This window comes from Trichosurus vulpecula, chromosome 1, assembly GCF_011100635.1.
Source record: "Trichosurus vulpecula isolate mTriVul1 chromosome 1, mTriVul1.pri, whole genome shotgun sequence".
NCBI lineage: Eukaryota > Metazoa > Chordata > Mammalia > Diprotodontia > Phalangeridae > Trichosurus > Trichosurus vulpecula.
The window spans coordinates 477,828,239-477,849,862 of NC_050573.1; the positions used below are offsets into that span (position 1 = coordinate 477,828,239).

Genomic DNA, 21,624 nt, shown 5'->3' on the forward strand with positions numbered 1-21,624 from the left:
ACATCCCACATCCCATTCATGCAATTAGAACACACCTGTTCTACTGCTGAGTTCCAGCCTCACCCTCTTCTTCTACTCTTGAGGTACTGAGGAGTCCCCAAAGTCAAATACCTCAGGATCCAGCACAGAGGGTAGATGGTTAGGGCTCACATGATGTCCATTGGAACCTCTTGTCTCTGTCTGCCTGTGAGCCTTAGCACAGTTTGCATGGATAGTCAAAGTGTGCAAGTATTGGATCTCAGCTTGTCGCTTGCAGTATCCTGCTAGAATTTTGAAAACCAGAATTAGTTCCAAGCAGTGCTGACATTCACTGAGTATTAGAAGGTCTGGAATATCCACTGGAAAGCCAGTGTCCTCTTTTCTGTTGCCAACAACTTCCTTGGGAAATTTCAAGCTCATCTCAACTTATTGCAGGTAGAGATGTTCTTTATCACTCAAATTACCAAGTCCAAGACCTGTCATGGGCTTTAAAGGTATTTTACACAATTACTTGTCATGAAAAAAGATTGGAAATGATGGTGACTTGAGATTCACTGTCTAGAGCAGCATTGGAGTCCACATCTTCAATTTTTACCATCATCTCTACATGAGGTCCTACATGAGTCCAAGTGGAATAGGCCCATAAGGAATTCATGATAAAGTCAATGTTACTGTCCTTGGGGTCCTGGATGTCCTCTTTCTCTTGAGCCTGTTCCAGTTTCCCAAAGCTGTATCAGAAGATTTTAACTTCTTCATGACAAAAGCAGCATTCCCTTTGCCAGTACATCCAACATAAGTGTGACCATCTAATCCACAAAAGATGAACCTATTACTCTGATGATTACCTGATAGCAGTATGTTGCAACAATTTGGCTAGCAGCTGTTGTGGGGGTGAAAGACCAACGCAAGCCCAACAACAAGAACGCTGCCAGCACAGGTTCTTTTGATCTGCTTTACAAGAAACCATCAGCATCTGGGTTGACAAGCCAGGAGGCTCTTAGAGCAGCTGCCCAGAGTCCCATGCCAACACCCCTCCAGGAGTGAGAGCCCCAAGCAAATAGCTCTGTTCTCTCTTTTTATACGGACCGTAGGTGGGGTGTTGATGTGGAGACTCTGGGCAGCTGTAGTTAAGAGCCCTGCAGCTTGTGAACCCAGATGTTGATGCCTTCTTGGTAACTATGAATTGTGTTTAGTCTGTTTATAATGTATCTTTGTAATTTGTTTGTATTCGCTCTGAAGTTCAGGGTGCTGGCTTTTTCCCTTGAACTAAGTGAATGATATTGGCATGTTGAATTGAAATAAAATTGTTAACCCCTTAACATTGCTTTCCTTAGTAAAGTAGATCAAAAGAACCTGTGCTGGCGGCATTCTTGTTGTTGGGCTTGTGTTGGTCTTTCACCCCCACAGCAGCTGCTAGCCAAATTGTTGCAACAAGGTGTTCTTATGTTAGGCTTTTGTGCCTCCCATTCCCTTAGTTCTCTGTGTAGTACCACCCCTCTCACCCACTTGTCTCAGGCTCTATGACTGCAGCTCATCACAAGTGGGCTGTTGTCCTGCTTTGCACCTGTGGCCCACAGTCTAGAAGTTTTGGAGCCTGCTGATGTTGAGCCCTGCGAATTATATAGATCCTCAAAGCTCAGGAGTACCAGTCTCACCACAGTCATTGTTTGCAAAGGTTTCTGTGTCTTCATAGATTTTTTTAAAAACATAAAATGTTTTTATTGTGTTTAACAACATTTAAAAAACGATTCTTGAGTACTTTCTCTGTATGACTTTTTTTTTAAATACATGGGCAGCTGGAATAGCCAGGACACATCAAAAGTCCTGTGGGAGGCCAGTGGTGGGTGGAGGGGGCCGGAGGTAGATGGATAATGGTATACTTAGAACAATCTGAGCACAAGCATGGCCCATAGCAGGTGGTGGTGGAACTGAAATGGGCAGAGGTGCCTCCATGACCCCTCCATTTCCCAGACTGGGGAGATGTCTCTAATGCCCTAGAACCCAAGGAGATGTACAGCTGGGAGGGGTCAGCTGCTTAGACATGGGCCAGGATTGGGGTCCATGATCCCTGATACTGAGGGGGCTGGGAGGAGGGTGTCAAGTCATTTGAAGCCTCTGGCTCAGGGTTGATCTCTTCACTTGTTCTTCTGGAGGTGAGTCATAACTGCCTTGGTTGATTCCCAGGTCAGACCGGCCGCTGTGTCCAGGGTTCATTCCTACTCAGGTCAATCACCAGGCTGTCTATGGAAGCCTTGTGCCTCAGGAAGATGGGGAAGGTCAGGTGATGACACAAAATCTGGGAGCCATTACAGGCTATTAGAAGCATGAACCATAGCAAGAAAGCACACTTCTCTGCATAGTAGAAGGGGAACCAGAAAAGGAAGATGTCAGAGAAAAACTTAGCTAGGCCAAATATGCTGTATACCACCCAGTAGGTTAACCAGATGGTATCATCATGTTTGCTGGGGCTTTCAAAGGCCTTGTTGGAGGCATATGCTGGGTAGATGAATCCAATGAGATTGCAGAGCAGTGAGGCACCATAGACTAATGTGAGACAGAGAGCCGGGAAGTCAATTGAACCTGTAGCCAGGTAGTACTTTTTGATTCCGGAGATCTCCAGCTTCCCTAGTACATTGGTGACAATGTTTTTCTGCTCCAGGAAGCTCTGGAAGTGCTGCCTCAAGCTACTCATGGCTCCTGGAACCCCCGGGTGGGGACAGAGGATGACTGGACCCATGTGCAAGGGGCGACCTCCAGGTCTCCCCAGTTGCTTTGCAGTGGTGCTGGTAGTGTCTCCCCCTCCAGGCTCCCAGGACCTTCACTCCTCAGGTCTCTCGTTCCTTCTTTCCTTCCAACCTCCTGGTCCTGCAACTGTTGTCTTGAGCGCTTTCAATAAAAAAAAAAAATTGAAATGCTAGTGCAATAGTCAACTACCACCGTGGTTTCAGCAGGTGTTGTTTGTCTTTATTTTCCAAGAGGATCAATGTTATCACAGGGTGATATCTTGAATTGGATTTAAGAGAGGCAGAGCTGCACAAAGTCATTAGCTTCACTCTCTCTTCCAGAGTCATAGAAGTTCAATGGCAATACAAAAGTGCAGTAGATGTCTGCGGCATCCTTGATGTCTGACCAAGCTCTAACCACTCTACATGGCTGTTGGAACAAATTGTTCTCATCGACCCGTTCTACCAGAGGAAGTCTTCACATGTTTAGGGTACAAGAGGGTACAACAGTTTCAGCAGGTACAGTGGACCATGAAACACTGAGGGAAATCTGATTTTTTGCACTAAATGAAAATGTGGAACAGGGATTTTTTTCCTTATGGTGCAGTAAACACAGTATGTTGTTGCTGTGCAGTCATTTTCAACTCTTCATGACCCCATTCGAGGTTTTCTTGGCAAAGATACCGGAGGAGTTCACCATTTCCCTTTGCCAGCCCATTTTACAGATGAGGAAACTGGCAAACAGGGTTAAGTAATTTGCCCAGGGTTACACAGAGCTAGTAAGTGTCTGAGGCCAGATTTGAATTCAGGAAGAATCTTCCTGACTCCAGACCCCACACTCTATCCACTGTACTGTCTAGGTGCCCAAACACAGTATAGTACAAGACTGTTATATGAACTTCAGATGCACTGCACACACACACACACATACACACACACACACACCTTTCCTTCTTTTTGGTTCAAAAGTCAGTGCTTATTAATGTATGTAATTGTTTATATAACTAATTATATTGTCTGCATTGATCTGATGACATCAGATATACAAGGGACAATCTCTGTAGTGTAATTTTCTGGATCCACAGTGCCTTATCCATATCAGTCTCAGTACTTGTTTTTTTACCTGAAGGAGGAACTCAGTAGGTTTATCTCCTTTGCACTGGACAGTATTAGAAACAAAATTAGCGTGGGGTCTTCTCATCTTCTCCCCTCAAACATCACAGCTAAAGTTTGTATACGTTTCTGTCAGGCAATATCTGGTTTTGCCTCTATTAAGGTATTCCCTGCCTTTGCAGCAACCCCCCGCCCCCCCCCCCCCCCCCCCCCCCCCCCCCCCCCCCGCATAGGTGCTGTCAATATCATAACCTCCTCTGGCTCAGGGGCCTTTTAAGTTCCCAGGCATACTCTCGCCTGTCCAACCCAAGTCTCCAGAGATTGTTCTTCTGTGGGACATAGGTCGTATCCAGAAAAAAATGCCAATTTGGGGCCTGTTGTATCTGTATACCACAGGGGGTATGGCTTCTGCTCTAGCTACTTTTGGGGCCCGGTAGCAAAGTTATGGACTCTAAGTATAACTTTTCTGTTTTATTGGGGATTCATACCTGAGATTTTTTTTATTGCTGAATATTCATTGAGTGACCACAGCAAGCTAGAATGGAACATATTTAGGTCAGAATCACAGAATTTTAAAGGTGCAAGGAACTTTAGAGATCATCTAGTTAAAGTTACTAATGCTTGCTACGCACGGAGCATTGTGGTAGGCCCTAGGTAAAAAGAGGAGATGGCTATAAAGTTTAAATGCACAAAATTCTTATCCTTGTTACACTAAAAAGGTTTCAACCAGATACTCTGGGAATTTGGATAGGCTTCTTGAAAGAAGTGACATGTGACTCAGGCTTTTAAGGATAGATACTTATTACCCTTGTGACCTGAAGTAAATCAATTAACCTTTTGGGGCCTCAGTTTACTCCTAGGTAAATAAGAAGTTTAGACCTCTCAGGTCCCTTCCAGATCTAGATATGTGATATTAAGATAAGGGAGAGAGGGAAGAAATTCCGGGCAACAGGGTAATCATGTGAGCAAAGGACAGAGACTAGAAATCATGAAGCACTCCTTGAAGTGGGTAAAGCAAGCCATTCAGAGCAGTAGCCACAACAAACACATGGCAACCATTTAGACTACATATTAAGTCACATATATAAGGACATGGATGGGACCTGTGATTTCACTAGTATAGAGAACTCCCAGATGAAGAAATTGAGGAAATTCCTTACACCAATGCTGGTCACTTCCTTCTCTACAACTTATGGTCTTAGAGTTGTCTAGAGCATGTTAGAGGTGCAACTTCAACACAGATAGGTCTTCTTGCTTCCCAGGCTGTTCTCCATCCACTATATTAGTCTGCCTCATGTAAGTGTTGTGTATGTATGCATACCTGTGGCTTTAAAATGACCACTGGATGCACGGTCTGTATTCAGTCCTTCAGTTTACAGATCAGGGTGTTCCAGACAATCAGTAATAATATAACAGCAACATTAATAATAGTTAGCATTTATGTAGTACTCTAAGGTTAGCAAAGAGCTTTATATATTATATATATATTTTATATATATATATATAATTATCTTATTTGATCATTAAAACAACTGTATGAAGTGGGACTCAAACCTAGGTCTTCTGACTCAAAGACCTGTACTCCATCTTCTACACTTTGCTTGCTTAGTGTCTGCCCTTACCTTCTAAGCCAGTATAATCTCAAAGAGGGCAAAAAATAAGAAGTCAATCAAAACAGAAAGGCATCACCATTTATTATTCAGGGTTATGATTTTGGTTTGGTCTTAGGTTTTTCCATCTTAAGTGAAAAATTTGAAATCTAAACCATGGGCAAGAGGAGAGAAGAGAAATAACTGCAAGGAGATGTGGGAGGTTTTGCCAGTTCAAGCAACGACCAGGTAAATAATGGGTAGAACTGAAATCCCAGGGAGAATGACAAATGAGAAGCGGCCTACAGTGGAAATAACACTAGAGAACCTAGATTCGAATGCCAGCTCTGCCTTTTATTTATTTGCATGGCCCTGGCCAAGCCACTTCATCCCTCTTGGCCTCAGTTTCCTCTTCTGTAAAATGAACAGGAAAGATAATCAATCTCTCAAGTCCCTTCCATCTCTAAAACCTCAAAGGTTTACCCTTTTTTGTCCCCTCCAGGAGACGCGGGTCCAAGAATGCTTCATTTCCTATGTGTGGCCACTAGGGGCAGCAACCAGAGAGAGTCAGCAAGCTCCCGTGGAAGAAAGGAAGCAAAACAAGCGGCCGACTTTGAAACCAGTAGCAAAGGTTAGTAGTGCTTTAGCTTGGGAGAGGCAGCGGGTGCTAAGGTGGCCGCACCTCCGCCCGGCCTCGGCTTCCTCGCACGGCTCCTTTCGTGTGAATGTTCCAGGATTGGCTCGTTCTTATTTTCCCCGATCTTTGAGTTGTTGTCCCCATTTTTTTTTAATCTGTGGTCCTTCCGAGCCCAGACTGCAGCTCCCGAAACCACGCAGTACGTACTCCGCCTTCTCCCTCCCCCATCCCCCGACCAGGAAGCCCCTTTCTCGTGGTGCAGTACCGGAGGCTCTTCCGCGCCGCCTTCACACTATGGATCCCCTTGCTGAGGACGAGACGGAGATGAGAAGGGGTGGGCTGGAAAGCACAGCCCACTCTGCAGGCTTCCCATAACCCTCTCTGTTCATTTCGATTATGCATTAACACTGTGGGGGAACTTAATTAAAGCGAGAGCCATAACTTCATTAATCGCTTTGGAAGGGGGACATTATGTATGTATGTACTTAACGTGTGTACATACACGCACGTTACCCTTGTTGCATGAAAACGGTTTCGAACCAGATAATCAGGGAATTAGGAAAGGGCGGGCCAAGTGCACAAGTGATTCCTTTCCATTCTATCTTTTCCACTTGATGGTCTCTCTCTCTCTCTCTTTCTCACTCTCTTTCTCACTCTCTTTCTCATATGTGTGTGTATATATATATATATATATACATATACATATATATATATATATATATATATATATATATATATATATATATATATACACATACACACACACACACACATATAATCAGTCCTTCCCTGTCTAGGAGAACTTGGTTGCTTCCCTACTACCTACAAACATGCCCATGGCCTCCCCAATCCTAAAACGAAATCTCACTTGATCCGTCCATCCCTACTATCTATCATTCTTTATCTTTCTTGGGGTTTTCTTGGCAAAGATACTGGAGTGGTTTACCATTTCCTTCTCCAGCTTATTTTCCAGAGGAGGAACTGAGGCAAACAGGGCTAGGTCACAAGGCTATTAAGTGTCTAAGGCCAGATTTGAACTCAGGAAGATGTGAACCTTACCGACTTCAGATCTGGCACTGTATCCACTGCACCACCTAGCTGCCTGTATATGTATATAGAGATATTTAGATATAGAAATGGCATAAAAAGTGAACAAAAAGTGGAAAAGCCACCCTTTAAATCATGGTAGAAATCATAGTTCTCTTATTCATCCTCTAGCTTCCTGCTTCCATCGGTGATTCGGTAATGTACCTTTCTAGGTTTAATTAAATTCCTATAAAATGATAACACATGATCAAACTTGGCAGATTGATGGAAAAAAATAAAAACAAAACAAAAAAAAACCCTTTTTGTTAGTTGGTTGACTACACCAAACAAATCCAGGTTTAAATGTAAGGAATTGGAGCAAAATTATTTCAAATGCTTGCTTAGAGGAAGCAAGAGATATACTGGAAAACCTCAGCAACATAAGCATAGCAAGGCAGCTGGATGCTCCTTGCAATGTATTCATGATTGAGCTGGCTATTTCCCCTCTAATTTCCTACCTCATGCCAAACAGCATGAGGGAAAACCCAGAACCTTACCAGTTCCATAAATATTCAGCCTTATAAAAAAATAACTATCAACCCATATATACTAACAAGTATTTATCATTACCACCCCTCCCCCCCCACATCAATAAAAATAAGAGGAAACCCATATAAAAATAAGCATAGTCAAGTAAAACAAATTCCCACATTGACCATGTCCGAAAACATATCTCCTTCTACATTTTAAGTCCATCACATTCGTTTATGTCAGAAGGTGGGTAGCACGCTTCTTTGGTCCTCTGGAATCATGGTTTGCCATTTCATTTTTTAAGTTTTCAAGTCTTTTAAAGTTTTTTCCTTTATATTTTTTATATTATATTTATATTATTTTTGTATATATTTGTATTTTCTGAAGTCTGCTCTTTTCACTCTGCATCAGATTAAAGAGTGAGATGGAAGGGAATAGAGGCCCTTATTGTAGATGGCCTTCTCAGGGAATTTATCTACAAGGGCAAGAAGAATATAGGATGATAACTGGTGGGATGGACACAGACCAAGTGAGAGTTTTTTGAGGACGGGGGGACACAGTCATGTTTGTAGGCAGTAGGGAAGCAACCAATTTCTCCTGGACAGGGAAAGATTGATGATGAGTGACAGAGATAGTAGAGGGAAGCATCAGCTGGAGAAAATGGAATGGAAGGGAATTGCTGGAGCATTTAGATGGATTTGTGTTGGCAAGGGGTACCTCTTCATGTGAAAAAGTGAAGGAGATTGACACACATACTAGCTGTGTGACCTTGGTCAAGTCACTTAACCCCAATTGCCTTGCCTTCCCCCCTCAAAAAAAAAGTGAAGGAGATAGTGACAGAAGGCATCTGAGTGATATAAAGTGAAGTTTGGAGAGAGCTCTCTGTGAATAGTCTCTGTTTTTACAGTGAAATATGAGGCAAGGTTCTCAACTGAAAGGGTAGGAGGAGGGAGAGGTTTGAGGAGGTATGAATAAGTTTGTAAAAGCTATTGTGTGAATGAGATAGTGAATCAAAGAAGTATAAAAGGATTGCCTTTACACAGTGAGGGCCAATTGAGGTTATATAATACAAACCTGTAGGTTTTGTGAGTTTTCTCCAGCTTTGTTCAGCAGTAGGAGCAAAGGCTGAGAATAGGAGTAATAGAAGGCTAGGGTTTGGCAGGACAAAATCTTTGATAGGATAAAGGAGCAGAGCCTCATGAAAAGAGGTAGCAAATAATTGAGCTGGGATTTTAGCCTAGTTCTAATGATTCCAATGCCAGTGTTCTTTCCATTATGCCAGACTAACTAAAATAAAAAGAATAAGAGTAAATAAAAATAAGGGTAAAGAGAATAAGAAATGAGCCTACTGTGGTGGTGCATGCATGCAATCCCTGCTACCAGGGAGGCTGAGATTTGTGGGGTGCCTGAACTCCATTGGAGTTTGCGTATCCTGAACTCCAACAGGGGCTAAAGCCCAGTGGATGTCTGTGCTCAGACGCCGGTATGGTGAGGCACGGGAGCAGAGGAGCATCTAACTACCTAAGAAGGGGATGACCCAGCCCAGCTTAGGAATGGAGCTTTTTGTATTTGAGACCCATATTTTAAAATCTTTTTTTTCCTACCACTTTATTTTCATGAGATATTATAATTTTCCCCTCACTACAAACAACTGGAACTAGTTTAGAATTATCATCCTCATTTAATATTTTGGAAAACTTGATCCAGAAAAGTCTAAATGTGACCTGAGAGATAAAACACTTAATTGAAAATCAATTCCCTTTAGCTATTGGCCCCACAGATGTCTTGATAGGTGATACTCACATTCTGAATCTCTACTTCCTAAATGTAAACTGAAGGATAGAACTTTCATTGATGTAAAAGTCGGTCAGTCAAACATTTATCAAATACCTGTTGTGTGCCAGGCACTGGGCCAGCTCTAGAGATACAAAGAAAGGCCTTCTCAAGGCCTTCCCAATATAATGGGAGAGGCAACATGCAAACAACTATACACAAACTAGTTGTATATAGGACAGATTCGAAATAATTAACAAAGGGAAGGTACTAGAATTAAGGGGGAATCCATAAAGGCTTCCTCTACAAAGTAGAATTTTAGCTAGGATTTGAGGGGATCTGGATAAGACAGAAGGCAGAAATGAGGAGGGAGAGCATTCCAGGAAGGAGGGGACAGCCAAGAAACTGCTTGGAGTCAGGAGATGGAGTATCTTGTTCATGAAACAGAAAGAGGCTAGTGTCACAGGATCATAGAGTAGAGGGTGGGGTTGTGGGGAGTGACATAAGGTGTAAGAAAACTAGAAGCATGGCGGGGCTGAGGCTGGTTTAAAGGGCTTTCAGTGTCAAACAGAGGATTTTATATTTCATCCAGGAGGTGATAGGAAGCCACAAATTTTTGAGTAGGGAGGGTGACGTGGTCAGACCTGTGCTTTAGGAAGACTACTTTGATATCTGAATAGAGAATGGCCTGGAGTAGGGAGAGACTTGTGTTAGGGAGACCAGCCACCAAAATATTCAAGTCTTATAAAGTGCGGGTATGAGTTTGTTAAAGGCCTGCACTGAAATGGTAGCACTGTCAGAGGAGAGAAAGGTTAGTGTATGAGAGATGGTCTGAAGGCAAAATCAATAGACCCTGGCAACAGATTTGGTATAGGGAGGGAGGGTGAGACAGCAGTGAGGTTAGGATATTTGAGGAAGTAGCATTACATGTGACTATGAGATTAGGGTGCTTGAGGGTGTATCAAGTATATCGAAATTCCCCCTTCAATGTGTATGTTTAAGTACATTGAAGAACAGGAGTTAAGGAGAAAAAGACTGCGAACCTGACATCAAATTCATTGAGTAAAGAAGGGGAGTGTCCTGGAAGTCCATAGACACTAGCCTTAGAAGTTTGGTATATAAATGCTTGTTGAATGAATTAATGGTGCCACCACCATTTATTCTAGTAGGTAGGCTAGACACTTCTAGAAGATCTGGGTAAGGTTCCCCATATCTGAAGCTAGGATTCAATATATACATATGTAACAAAAATGTTGCTAGCAGCGGCTGCGGAGGTGTAAGACCAACAACACCAGCACACAGGAGGGCTGGTAGCACATGTTCTTTGATCTGCTTTTCTGAAGGAAAGCAACTTAAATGGGTTTACAATCTCACTTGAATTAAACAGACATATATCATTCACTTAGTTTAGGGGAAAAAGTCAACACCTTGAACCTCAGAGAAAACACAAACAGAAATTACAAGCAGAAATTATATAAACAGAGCAAATAATACATAGCAGACAGGGCTTCTGTCTGTCCATAGCAATACATACATAGTTACCAGAGAGAGAAGCACCAACATCTACGTTTTCAAAGCCGAGGGGCTTCTTGACAGCTACCTAGAGTCTTGTCTGGCCAAATCACACAAACACTCTTCGAATGAGTGAATCCCAAAGCAAAATGCTAACCTCAGAGTATATATCTACTTTTTCAGGGTCAGCCCACAGAGGGCATCACAACCATGTGAATCATGTGACCTAGACTTTGAGTTAAGCAGGTTATCAAAGTCTCTTGATTCCATCAAAGACTCGATTCAAACAAAGGCAAGACTCAATCAAAGGCATTTGGTTGCAACAGTGCTGAGAAGCACTCCAAAAGAAAAAACAGCAAAAAGTTCCACTTTGCTTGCCACATATTGCTGTATAAGTAAAGATAACATTATCTCCATAGGCCAAGGCAAAACAAATGGATACTGTGACAGGAATGAGATAAAATGAGGGCCTTTTGAGGAAAAATACCACTAGCACTGCCCCCAGCTTTACTTCTCTGTTTCTTTTACTATATATACTATATATATACTATACTTATATATACATAAAAGACTTAAGTACCCTTGGGGAACTAACAGCAAAGTGCCAACCATAAAATATGAACACAGAACTCCAGTACAAGACCGTGTGTGATTAAGCTCTACTGAAGAGGCTATAGAACATTCCTCAACTAGAATCCTGTTTATTATGAAGTGGAGTCATTATGGTTGCTGAGAGATATAACAGTTTGTTGAATGTAAAATCAGTTTTGTTGTAGTGCTTGTTTTAAAAATGTGAATTTCTTCCAACCTGAATGATATATTAGGCAAGGTTTTGAGGTTAATGTACTTTTCTTGTTAATCCATCAGAACCAGGAGTTTTTTCTTTGATAGTTCCTTTCCAGCTAATTCCATTTTCTTTTCTGAAACTGGGTTATTTAAGATCTTTAGTTGATGTTTGGTTTAGATGTGGTTTTTGAAGTAATTCTATTTCTTTTGTATTCTCCATTTTGTGATCATATAAATGTGCATAATAGGTTTTGATTATTTTTATTTTTTTCTGATTTTCTTGTGATTTCACCTTCCTTATTTGATGTTTTATTGATTTAATTTTCTGCTTTCCTTTATCATATTAGCTAAGGGTTTGTCAATTTTATTAGCTTTTTCTTTTTTAAAGAACCAGCTTTTATTTTTATTTATGGTTTCTATGGTTTTTTTTTAGTTTGTTTTCCATGCATCTTTCTCCTCTAATTTTTAATATTTCCTCTTTGGGGTTTATTTTAGGTTTGTTTCTTTGTTGGCTTTCTAAGGTTTTTTTTCACTTTCTAATTTTTAGAAATGCATATTCAGTTCATTAATTCTCTTTTTCTATTTTATCAATGTATGTTTGCTAGGCTATGATTTCTGCTGTCCTTGCAGAGTTCTTTTGTAACACTGAATATTTCTGCAGTGCTAAGAGTAATTTCTTCAATACATTTTTTTGACAGATAATAGATGTCAGAGTGTGAGGGCTGTTGTTCGTCAAGGTAACTGTTGCAGCTTTGCTGCCGGGACCATGTTCTGAATTTGCTGAGTGAATAAGAATCGGGAATTAATTCATGGAGTTGTTTCTTTCTCTTTTTTGAGGGGGGGGAGGTGAAGTCTTTTTTTTTAATGCCATACTTTATTATTTAATATTTTTTAGTTTTCAGCATTGATTTCCACAAGATTTTGAGTTATAGATTTTCTCCCCATTTCTACCCTCCCCCCACTCCAAGAAGGCATATATTCTGATGGCCTCATTCCCCAGTCAGCCCTCCCTTCTGTCACTCCACTCCCCCTCTATCCCTTTTCCCCCTACTTTCTTGTAGGGAAAGATAGATTTCTATGTCCCATTGCCTGTATAGCTTATTTCCCAGTTGCATGCAAAACCACCTTTTTTTTGAGCATCTTTTTTTAAAACTCTGAATTCAAAATTCTCTCCCCGCTTCCCTCCTTACCCACCCTCCCTAAGAAGGCAAGCAATTCAACATAGGCCACACATGTATCACTCCCATAAATAGTCATGTTGTAAAAGACTAACTATATTTCCCTTCATCCTATCCTGTCTCCCTTTATTGAATTTTCTCTCTTGACCCTGTCCCTTTTCAAAAGTGTTTACTTTTGATTATTTCTTCCCCTCATCTGCCCTCCCTTTCTTATCCCCTTCCCCCTACTTTCCTGTGGGGTAAGATACCCAATTGAGTGTGTATGGTATTCACTTCTCAGGTCAGATCTGATGAGAGCAAGATTCACTCATTCCCCCTCACCTGCCCCCTCTTCCCTTCCAATGAACTGCTTTTTCTTGCCACTTTTATGTGAGATAATTAACCCCATTCCATCTCTCCCTTTCTCCCTCTCTCAATATATTCCTCTATCATCCCTTAATTTGATTTTATTTTTTTAGATATCCCTTCATATTCAACTCACTCTGTGCCCTCTGGCTATTATATATATATATATATATATATATATATATATATATATATATGTGTGTGTGTGTGTGTGTGTGTGTGTGTGTGTGTGTGTGTGTACACACACATATATCTATCCGTATATTCCCTTCAACTACCCTAATACTTAGAAAGGTCTCATGAATTATACACATCATCTTTCCATGTAGGAATGTAAGCAAAACAGCTCCACTTTAGTAAGTCTCTTATGAGTTCTCTTTCTTGTTTACCTTTTCATGCTTCTCTTGATTCTTGTGTTTGAAAGTCAGATTTTCTATTCAGCTCTGGTCTTTTCTCTGAGAAAGCTTGAAAGTTTTCATTTTATTGAAAGTCAATATTTTGTCTTGAAGCATTATACTCCGTTTTGCTGGGTAGGTGATTCCTGGTTTCAATCCTAATTCCTTTGACCTCCAGAATATCGTATTCCAAGCCCTTCTATCCCTTAATGTGGAAGCTGCTAGATCTTGTGTTATCCTGATTGTGTTTCCACAATACTCAAATTGTTTCTTTCTGGCTGCTTGCAGTATTTAATCCTTGACCTGGGAACTCTGGAATTTGGCAACAACATTCCTAGGAGTTTTCTTTTTGGGATCTTTTTCAGGAGGCAATTGGTAGATTCTTTCAATTTCTGTTTTACCCTCTGGCTCTAGAATATCAGGGCAGTTCTCCTTGATAATTTCTTGGAAGATGATATCTAGGCTTTTTTTTTGATCATGGCTTTCAGGTTGTCCAGTAATTTTTAAATTATCTCTCCTGGATCTATTTTCCAGGTCAGTGGTTTTTCCAATGAGATATTTCATATTGTCTTCCATTTTTTCATTCCTTTGGTCCCGTTTGATAATATCTTGATTTCTCATAAAGTCACTAGCTTCCACTTGCTCCAATCTAATTTTTAAGGTAGTATTTTCTTCAGTGGTCTTTTGGACCTCCTTTTCCATTTGGTTAATTCTGCCTTTCAAGGCATTCTTCTCCTCATTGGCTTTTTGGAGCTCTTTTGCCATTTGAGTTACTCTACTTTTTAAGGTGTTATTTTCTTCAGTATTTTTTGGGGGTCTCCTTTAGCAAGTCATTGACTTGTTTTTCATGGTTTCCTTGCATCATTCTCATTTCTCTTCCCAGTTTTTCTTCCACTTCTCTAACTTGCTTTTCCAAATCCTTTTTGAGCTCTTCCATGGCCTGAGACCAGTTCATATTTTTCTTGAGGGCTTTTGATGTAGGCCCTTTGACTTTGTTGACTTCTTCTGGCTGTGTGTTTTGGTCTTCTTTGTCGCCAAGGAAAGATTCCAAAGTCTGAGTCTGAATCTGAGTCTGTTTTTGCTGCCTGGCCATGTTCCCAGACAACTACTTGACCATTGAGCTTTTTGGCAGGGTATGACTGCTTGTAAAGTAGAGAGTACTTTGTCCTAAGCTTAAGGGGCTGTGCTGCTGTTTTCAGAGCTACTTCTCCACAGCAAACTCTGCCACACCAGCACTCCTTCTCCCCCAAGAACCACCAACCAGGATTTCGGCCCAGATCCAAGCAGGCTCCGCATTCCTGCTCTGATCCGCCACTTAATTCCTCCCACAAGGTGAGCCTGGGCCCAGAAGCAACTGAAGCTGGAGCTCTGGAAGCAGCCTCAGAGCTGCACCACCTCTGCCACCCCCATGGTGGTGGCTCACTGCAAATTCCTTTCACTCTGTCCTGGCAGTTTTTTTCTCACTAACCTTCTCTGTCGTCTTTGGCGTTTGTGGGTTGAGAAGTCTGGTAACTGCCACAGCTCGATGATTCAGGGCCCCACCGCCTGTTCTGCCCAGCTCCTAGTCTGTTTGGTCCTGGCGCGGCCCACGCTGGGCTGTGCTCCACTCCCAGCTCCATGCGATAGACCCTTCCCAGAGACCATCCAGGCTTTCCTGGGCTGGAGCCCTGCTTCCCTCTGCTATTTTGTGGGTTCTGCAGTTCTAGAATTTGTTCAGAGCCATCTTTATAGGTGTTTGGAGGGACCTGGGGAAGAGCTTAAGCAAGGCCCTGCTTTCCAGCTGCCATCTTGGCTCCACCCTCTAGAGTTGTTCCTCTCTTTTGGGTTCTGGTGTTCTAGCCCAGGGAGATAGATGAAGTTGCTTTATTTTTGTTGCATGATTTCTGTTCTGGAGAGGTTTGAGGAGTTGTGAGGATCATAGAAAATGGCTAATATCACATCTTGTTGGTCATATGACCCAGAAGTCGGAGTCAGTGATTTCTAAGATGCCTTGTAGCTCTCATATGTCATTAAGGGTGTTGCACATTGAGTAGAGTACAAAAGTAGGCTGTAGAATTTCCTCTAGATTTTTTGAAAAGATAGATTCAATGGTGATAAATGTTTAATAACTGGCTCTCTGTAGGGAAACAATTTACTCAAGACACACTTAAATTTAATCTGCATTATTAGCTTTTTTTCATCACTTTAAGACTATAAACATTCACTAAATCAAGCCTACATTTGTAGCATTTGACAATTTTGGAAGTATAAATGCTCACACTGAAAATTTAGCAGTTGCCCTGATGAGCAGCCTCAGGCCCATCCCTCAGTAGATTCTTAGATGACTGGGAGGGTTTAAAGTGTGGGCTTTCTGACTAGGGGGAGGATGGCCTGGATGAACAATGGCTATCTCTTCCAGCCTGAATCTGTGGTTTCCTAGTAGCTACGAGGTTTTTGCATTACAGGTCTTTGGCACATCTGGGGTTTAGAATGCAAAGACACCTAGTCTGTTCGTTTATATTCATATACTAACAGTTAGTGACAGTGAAGTAAAAGAAGAGAGCATGGTTTAAAGCCAAGGCTACATTATTTAGATCTCTCCATCCCTATCTAGTGAGATGCCTATTAAATTTCTAACTTTTTTTTAACCAGTATGAGTTGGAATGAGCAAGAATGTGGTAAAATACAGCTCAGATGAGTGTTTTGGCATTTGCAAAAGGCTGTTTTGCAGATGTAGGAGCATACAGGTAATTTAGTGAATAAATTTGTACTGTACGGTTAAGATATTTTAATGCAATTGCCTATTTTCCATGGTGGCATTAGTAGTCTAAGCTTCTTCAAACGGAATAGATTCTTCAGGTTATGGAGGATAATGTGAAGTCAGTATCATTCTCTGTGAACGTGGTTTCTCTCCCCAGAGCCAGATCCCATTTTCACTCAATTTTTTTTTGTGGGATGAAGGAATTTAAGTTCTTTTTAAACTCAGTTCTACCATGTGACAGAACCCAGCTATATAATTACAGTTTTCATTGCATTCAAGAACAGTTTTGCAGCCATTACACTGTAATTGTACTGAGCATCGTTGTGTAATCTGAAGTGAGAATAGCCTGCTCTGGCTTTGGTCCAGCTGCAGAGTCAATATTCTAGCGGATTTTGGGGGATGGCATACAGGAGGAGGGGAGTTAATAGTACCAACAACTAGCATTTATATAGCATTGAAAGTTTTGCAAAGTGCTTTTACAGACAGCTTATTTGATCCTCACAACAACCGTATAAAGTAGGTGCTATTATCCCCGTTTTACAGATGAAGAAAATAGAGAGGTTAAATTTTTTTTTTCAGAATTATGCCTCAGGTAATCATTTAATTCTTCCTGACTCCCAAGCCCAGCACTCTCCGCATTCTGCCACCTGGCTACCCCATTTCTTTTTACTCATCATGTGCCATTGCCATTAACATTAACAAGCATTAGAACAAAATTAGTCTTTTAATCTTTTGGGTTCCAGGCTTCTGACTTCTTCTCAGATGTCTGCTGTTATTGAAACTTGCCTATAACTGTCGTGGCCACCAACCGCACCACTGAGTACGTCCCTCAGAAGCAGTGATCTGGAAAGGTCGCCAGTTGAGACTTACAAGATTCCAAAAGACATAAGCACAATGCAAGCTTGTGAGGTCTTGCTGTTTTGACCAAATTGCTGAAATCAAATCAGAAACATCTTCAGTTTGATTTGGGGAAGAGAATTTCAATGCAGTCGGTTTTCTTAGAGGGTAGTAACCTGTTTGGCCTAATCATTACCTAACTATCCAACAAGTCTTTTGTTATAATTGGAGTGAAAGTCAGTTTCTGGCAAATTCATTTGTTTAAACGTTGAACCCAGGGGTGGAAAACTTCTACCTGAAAAACTGTTGTTGCTTCCCAGTAGCATTTGATCCTCCTAAAGGAATTAGAATCAGAGTGGAAGCTTGGGGAAGTAGCAAGATCAGATAATCCTGTAGGTCAAATGTAAATGATTCTACTGGGGCTCTCGCTTTCTTTCTTGGTTTTCCCCCATTCTGACATCACTTTTTCTTCTATGACAATCCAGAGGACACACTGCCCTTCCTTTTCATTTCATGTATGCCAGACTGCCAAATAAGTGCCCATGCAAAGGCAGTCACCAATCAGGGTACAAGAAGGTTGGCAGGATTCCAAAATCTACTCACTGAAATTAACTTTTTAAATTGGTATGATCTTGTCAAAGAGACAAAAAAATAACCTTGCCAAAGGAAAAACCAAACAAAACTTAGAAATGAGAGGTGAGGCTAAGTGCCCTGCATTCATATATCCCTTCTGCTATTCTTCTATCTAGATTACCTTCCAAAATCCAACCTAAATAGTTTTTCAGAGGGCCTGTAGTAGGGATGGAGCAATTGAGTTAATACCAATAAACCCATTTCACTTTCACTTTAATCTAAATGTGGATTTTTTTTTTTCGCCTTACCCTAAGGAGCTATCACATCCATCTCTCCCATATTTACCCACTACACCAACCTTTTCTCCAGGCTGAACATCTCTAGTTCTTTTCTTGTGTCCTTGTGTAGCATGAATCAAATCACCATACACTTAGAGCTGAAAGGGTCATTAGAAGTCATCTAGGCCAGAGATGTCAGTCACAGAGACCCACAGCCTCATTGCAGCCTGCCACACTCCCAGGTGCTGCCTGAAACAGATAAAGATGTAATTAACTGGGGCAGCTAGGTGGGGCAGTGAGTAGAGCACAGGCCCTGGAGTCTGGAGGACCTGAGTTCAAATTTGGTCTCAGATATTTGACACATGTACTAGCTGTGTGACCTTGGGCGAATCACTTAACCCCAAATTGCCTTGTCTCCCCCCCCCAAAAAAAAGATATAATTAACTGGGAAATATTCAGCAAAAAAAAAATAATAAAACTTCGATGATGTTAATATGAAGTTTTCTAAATCAATATGTTGCCCACAGGATCCTTATGTATGGTATAGTGTCCCCCATTTAAATTTGAGTTTCTATTTGAGTCTAACATCACTGATCTAGATTAATGCCCATATTTTATAAATGAGAAAACTGCCTCCTGGAGAAGTGAAGCCACATAGGTATAGTGGAGGAGAATTTAAACCCAGGTGTCCTCAGAGGTCAAATCCATTGCTCTTTCTAAAAGCTAAATATCTCATACACTAAATATATCTCATTATACACACTAAAATACTTCATCTCCAACCTCCTTCGATCCTTTTTAAGGGTCTTTAATTTCATTGGCAAATAAATATCTTTTATTTGTACCAGTAGGGGGTACTTCTTCCACCCGTACTACTCCACTCCTTAATGACTTGCTCTCACTAAAAAACCCCAAACATTATTACTCGGTAGCTCATCCCATGGTAATGAGCCTTAACTTGGTCCTCCTCACAGACATATTACTGTATTCCCCCAGGATAGTACATGTTTGAACCTGCTGCATGTAAAATGTACATTCTGAGAGTATTGTCATTTTCAGCCTCCTTTACAGTCAGGTCATTATCCTAACAGCATTAGTGTGAGGCATTATTTTCCTGTTTTGTACAGGAGCATGCTGAATACAAGTAAGGTATCAGTTCTGGCCTTTTCTCCATGACACAGTTGTCACCACCTAGAACTAAAGAGTTTTAGGTCTAAAACAAATCTTAGAGGTCAAGTAGTGTAACCTCCTCACCTTATAGGTGAGAAAACTGAAACCTAGGGAGGCCCAAGATTACATGGATAGCAGCAGAACCAGCACTAGAGCCCTCACTGACTGTCAGACCAGTTTTTCTTCCACTAGGCAACATTGCTTTGAGAATAGGCTGTATTTTTTTTGGATGTGGAATTCAGACATGCCTAACCCAGTTCTAACTGAAATTCTTTTTTTTAATTAATTAATTAATAGTTTTAGTTTACAACATTCAGTTCTTCAAGTTTTTGAGTTTCAAATTTTCTCCCCCTCGCTCTCCTCCCTCCTCCCCCTTCTCCCTCCTCCCCACCCAAGATAGCATGCAATCCGATATGGGTTCTACATATACCTTCACACTAAACATATTTTCACAATAGTCAAGTTGTAAAGAAGAACCATAACTGATGGAATGGACCACAAGAGAGAAGAAACAAATCAGAAACAAAAACAAAAACAGCAACAACAAAAAAAAACCCAGCAAATTTGCATTCAGACTCCGTTAATTCTTTCTCTGGATGTGGATTGCTTTTTCAGTCATGAGTCTTTTGGAAGGCTGTCTTTGAATCTTGCATTGCTGAGAAGAGTCAAGTCTGTCAAAGTTAGTTATTGAAGATACCGTGTGTCTGTCTAACTGAAATTCAAAATGAAGAATGTCAGTTTTTATTTATAACTTCTGTGATTGATTAGCTGATGGAGGCTTTTCATCGAGGTTGATTCTGAATATTTTTTACGTAAGCCAAACAAACTTCTTCAGCCATTATTTTTAATGGATGCTGACTTCAACTTGTATTTTGACATCCACTGACATCCTCTAATTAGGTAAGTTATTAATAACACTTTTCCCCCTCTTAGAAGCAAAAAAAATGTATAAGCATTGTAGGGAAAAACAATAGGTAGAAAGATGACTTTAACTGTCTACCTTGATGAAGCCTTGATATATTACAAACCAGACATTTGGTGCCTGACTCGTTACTTAATGAAGCCTAAGTACTCTGAATAAATATGTGGCTTCAAAGTGCTATTTCTTCCCATACCTTTTTTTGGTGACCTCTCATAGGTGGATCAACCACATTTAAGTGGGGAATATAAAAAGTAAAGTATGAATTTCTAACTCAAATTAAACATGATGATAAGGGAGGGTGATAGAACGGAGGGCAGATTGGGGGAGGGGGTAGTCAGAAGTAAAACAGTTTTGAGGAGGGACAGGACGAAAGGAGAGAGAATAGAATAAATGGGGGGGTCGGTGAGTAGGATGGAGGGAAATAAAGTAACTGTGAAAAAAATTTTTGAAACAAGTTTCTCTGATAAAGGCCTCATTTCCCTAACATATAAATAAGTCAAATTTATAAAAATAAGAGTCATTCCCCAATTGATAAATGATCAAAAGATATGAATAGTTTTCAGATGAAGTAATCAAAGCTATCTATAGCCATATGGAAAAAAAAATACTCTAACTTACTATTGACTGGAGACATGCAAATTAAAACAATTCTGAGGTACCACCTCATAACCAGTGGTGGGATTCAGCCCATTCATACCAGTTTGGCATAACTGATACCTAATTTTAGGTTGAGTTCAGGGAACTTGTTGTTAGTGGGGGCAGGGGCTGCGCCCGCCCCATCAGTGGTGGTGGTGGCACCTTGGCTCTGTTCCATGGAGAACTGGTTGTTAATTTCTTTGAATCCCACCACTGCTCATAACTATTAGATAGGCTAATAGGACAGAAAAGGTGAATGTCCAATGTTGGAGGGGATGTAGAAAAAATGAGACATTAATGCACTGCTGGTGGAGTTGTGAACTGATTTAACCATTCTGTAGAACAATTTGGAACCATGCTTAAAGGGCTATAAAACCAAGCATACCATTTGACATAGCAATACCACTACTAGGTCTGTATGCCCAAAGAGATTAAAAAACAAAAAGGAAAACGACCCATATGTAGAAAAATATTTATAGCAGCTCTTTTCTGGGGATAAAGAATTAGAAATTGAGGGGATGCCCATCAAATGAGGAATGGCCGAACAAGTTGTGGTATGTGATTATAAGTGATTGTACTATAAGAAATAAGCAGGATGCTCTCAGAAAAACCTGGAAAGACTTGCATGGGCTGATGCAAAGTGAAATGTATTGCGTACAAAGTAACAGCAATATTATAAGATGATCAGTTGTGAACGACTTAGCTATTCTTAGCGATACAATGATCTGAGACAACTCTCACTTATGAAAAATTCTATCCATCCCCAGAGAAAGAACTGATGGTGTCTGAATATAGGTTGAAGCATACTTTTTTTACTTTCTTTATTTTTCATGAGTTTTTTGTCTATGTTTTCTTTCACAACCTGTCTATTATGAATATGT

At 40.8% G+C, this 21,624-nt stretch overlaps 2 protein-coding genes across 3 annotated transcripts in view; one reads left to right on the forward strand and one right to left on the reverse strand.

The window, feature by feature from the left end:
• Positions 1 to 2,164: 2,164 nt before the first annotated feature.
• Positions 2,165 to 2,671, reverse strand: LOC118834962 (receptor expression-enhancing protein 6-like). Its single transcript, XM_036742419.1, has one exon. It carries the CDS (start codon positions 2,669 to 2,671, stop codon positions 2,165 to 2,167), a length of 507 nt encoding a protein of 168 aa, XP_036598314.1.
• A 3,293-nt stretch (positions 2,672 to 5,964) lies between these two features.
• The window catches only part of C1H5orf63 (chromosome 1 C5orf63 homolog), a 28,134-nt gene continuing 12,474 nt past the window's right edge, over positions 5,965 to 21,624 (forward strand). The window contains exon 1 of one of the 2 annotated variants that reach the window (XM_036740982.1): positions 5,965 to 6,035. The gene's annotated coding sequence lies outside the window, so the exon portion shown is untranslated. Of the gene's footprint in view, positions 6,036 to 19,900; positions 20,086 to 21,624 lie in introns of those variants that run through there. The other variant, XM_036740983.1, reaches the window with a different exon arrangement.

Excerpts from the sequence above, each read along its gene's own strand:
- LOC118834962 (XM_036742419.1), bottom strand. The coding sequence starts at position 2,671 with ATGAGTAGCTTGAGGCAGCACTTCCAGAGCTTCCTGGAGCAGAAAAAC.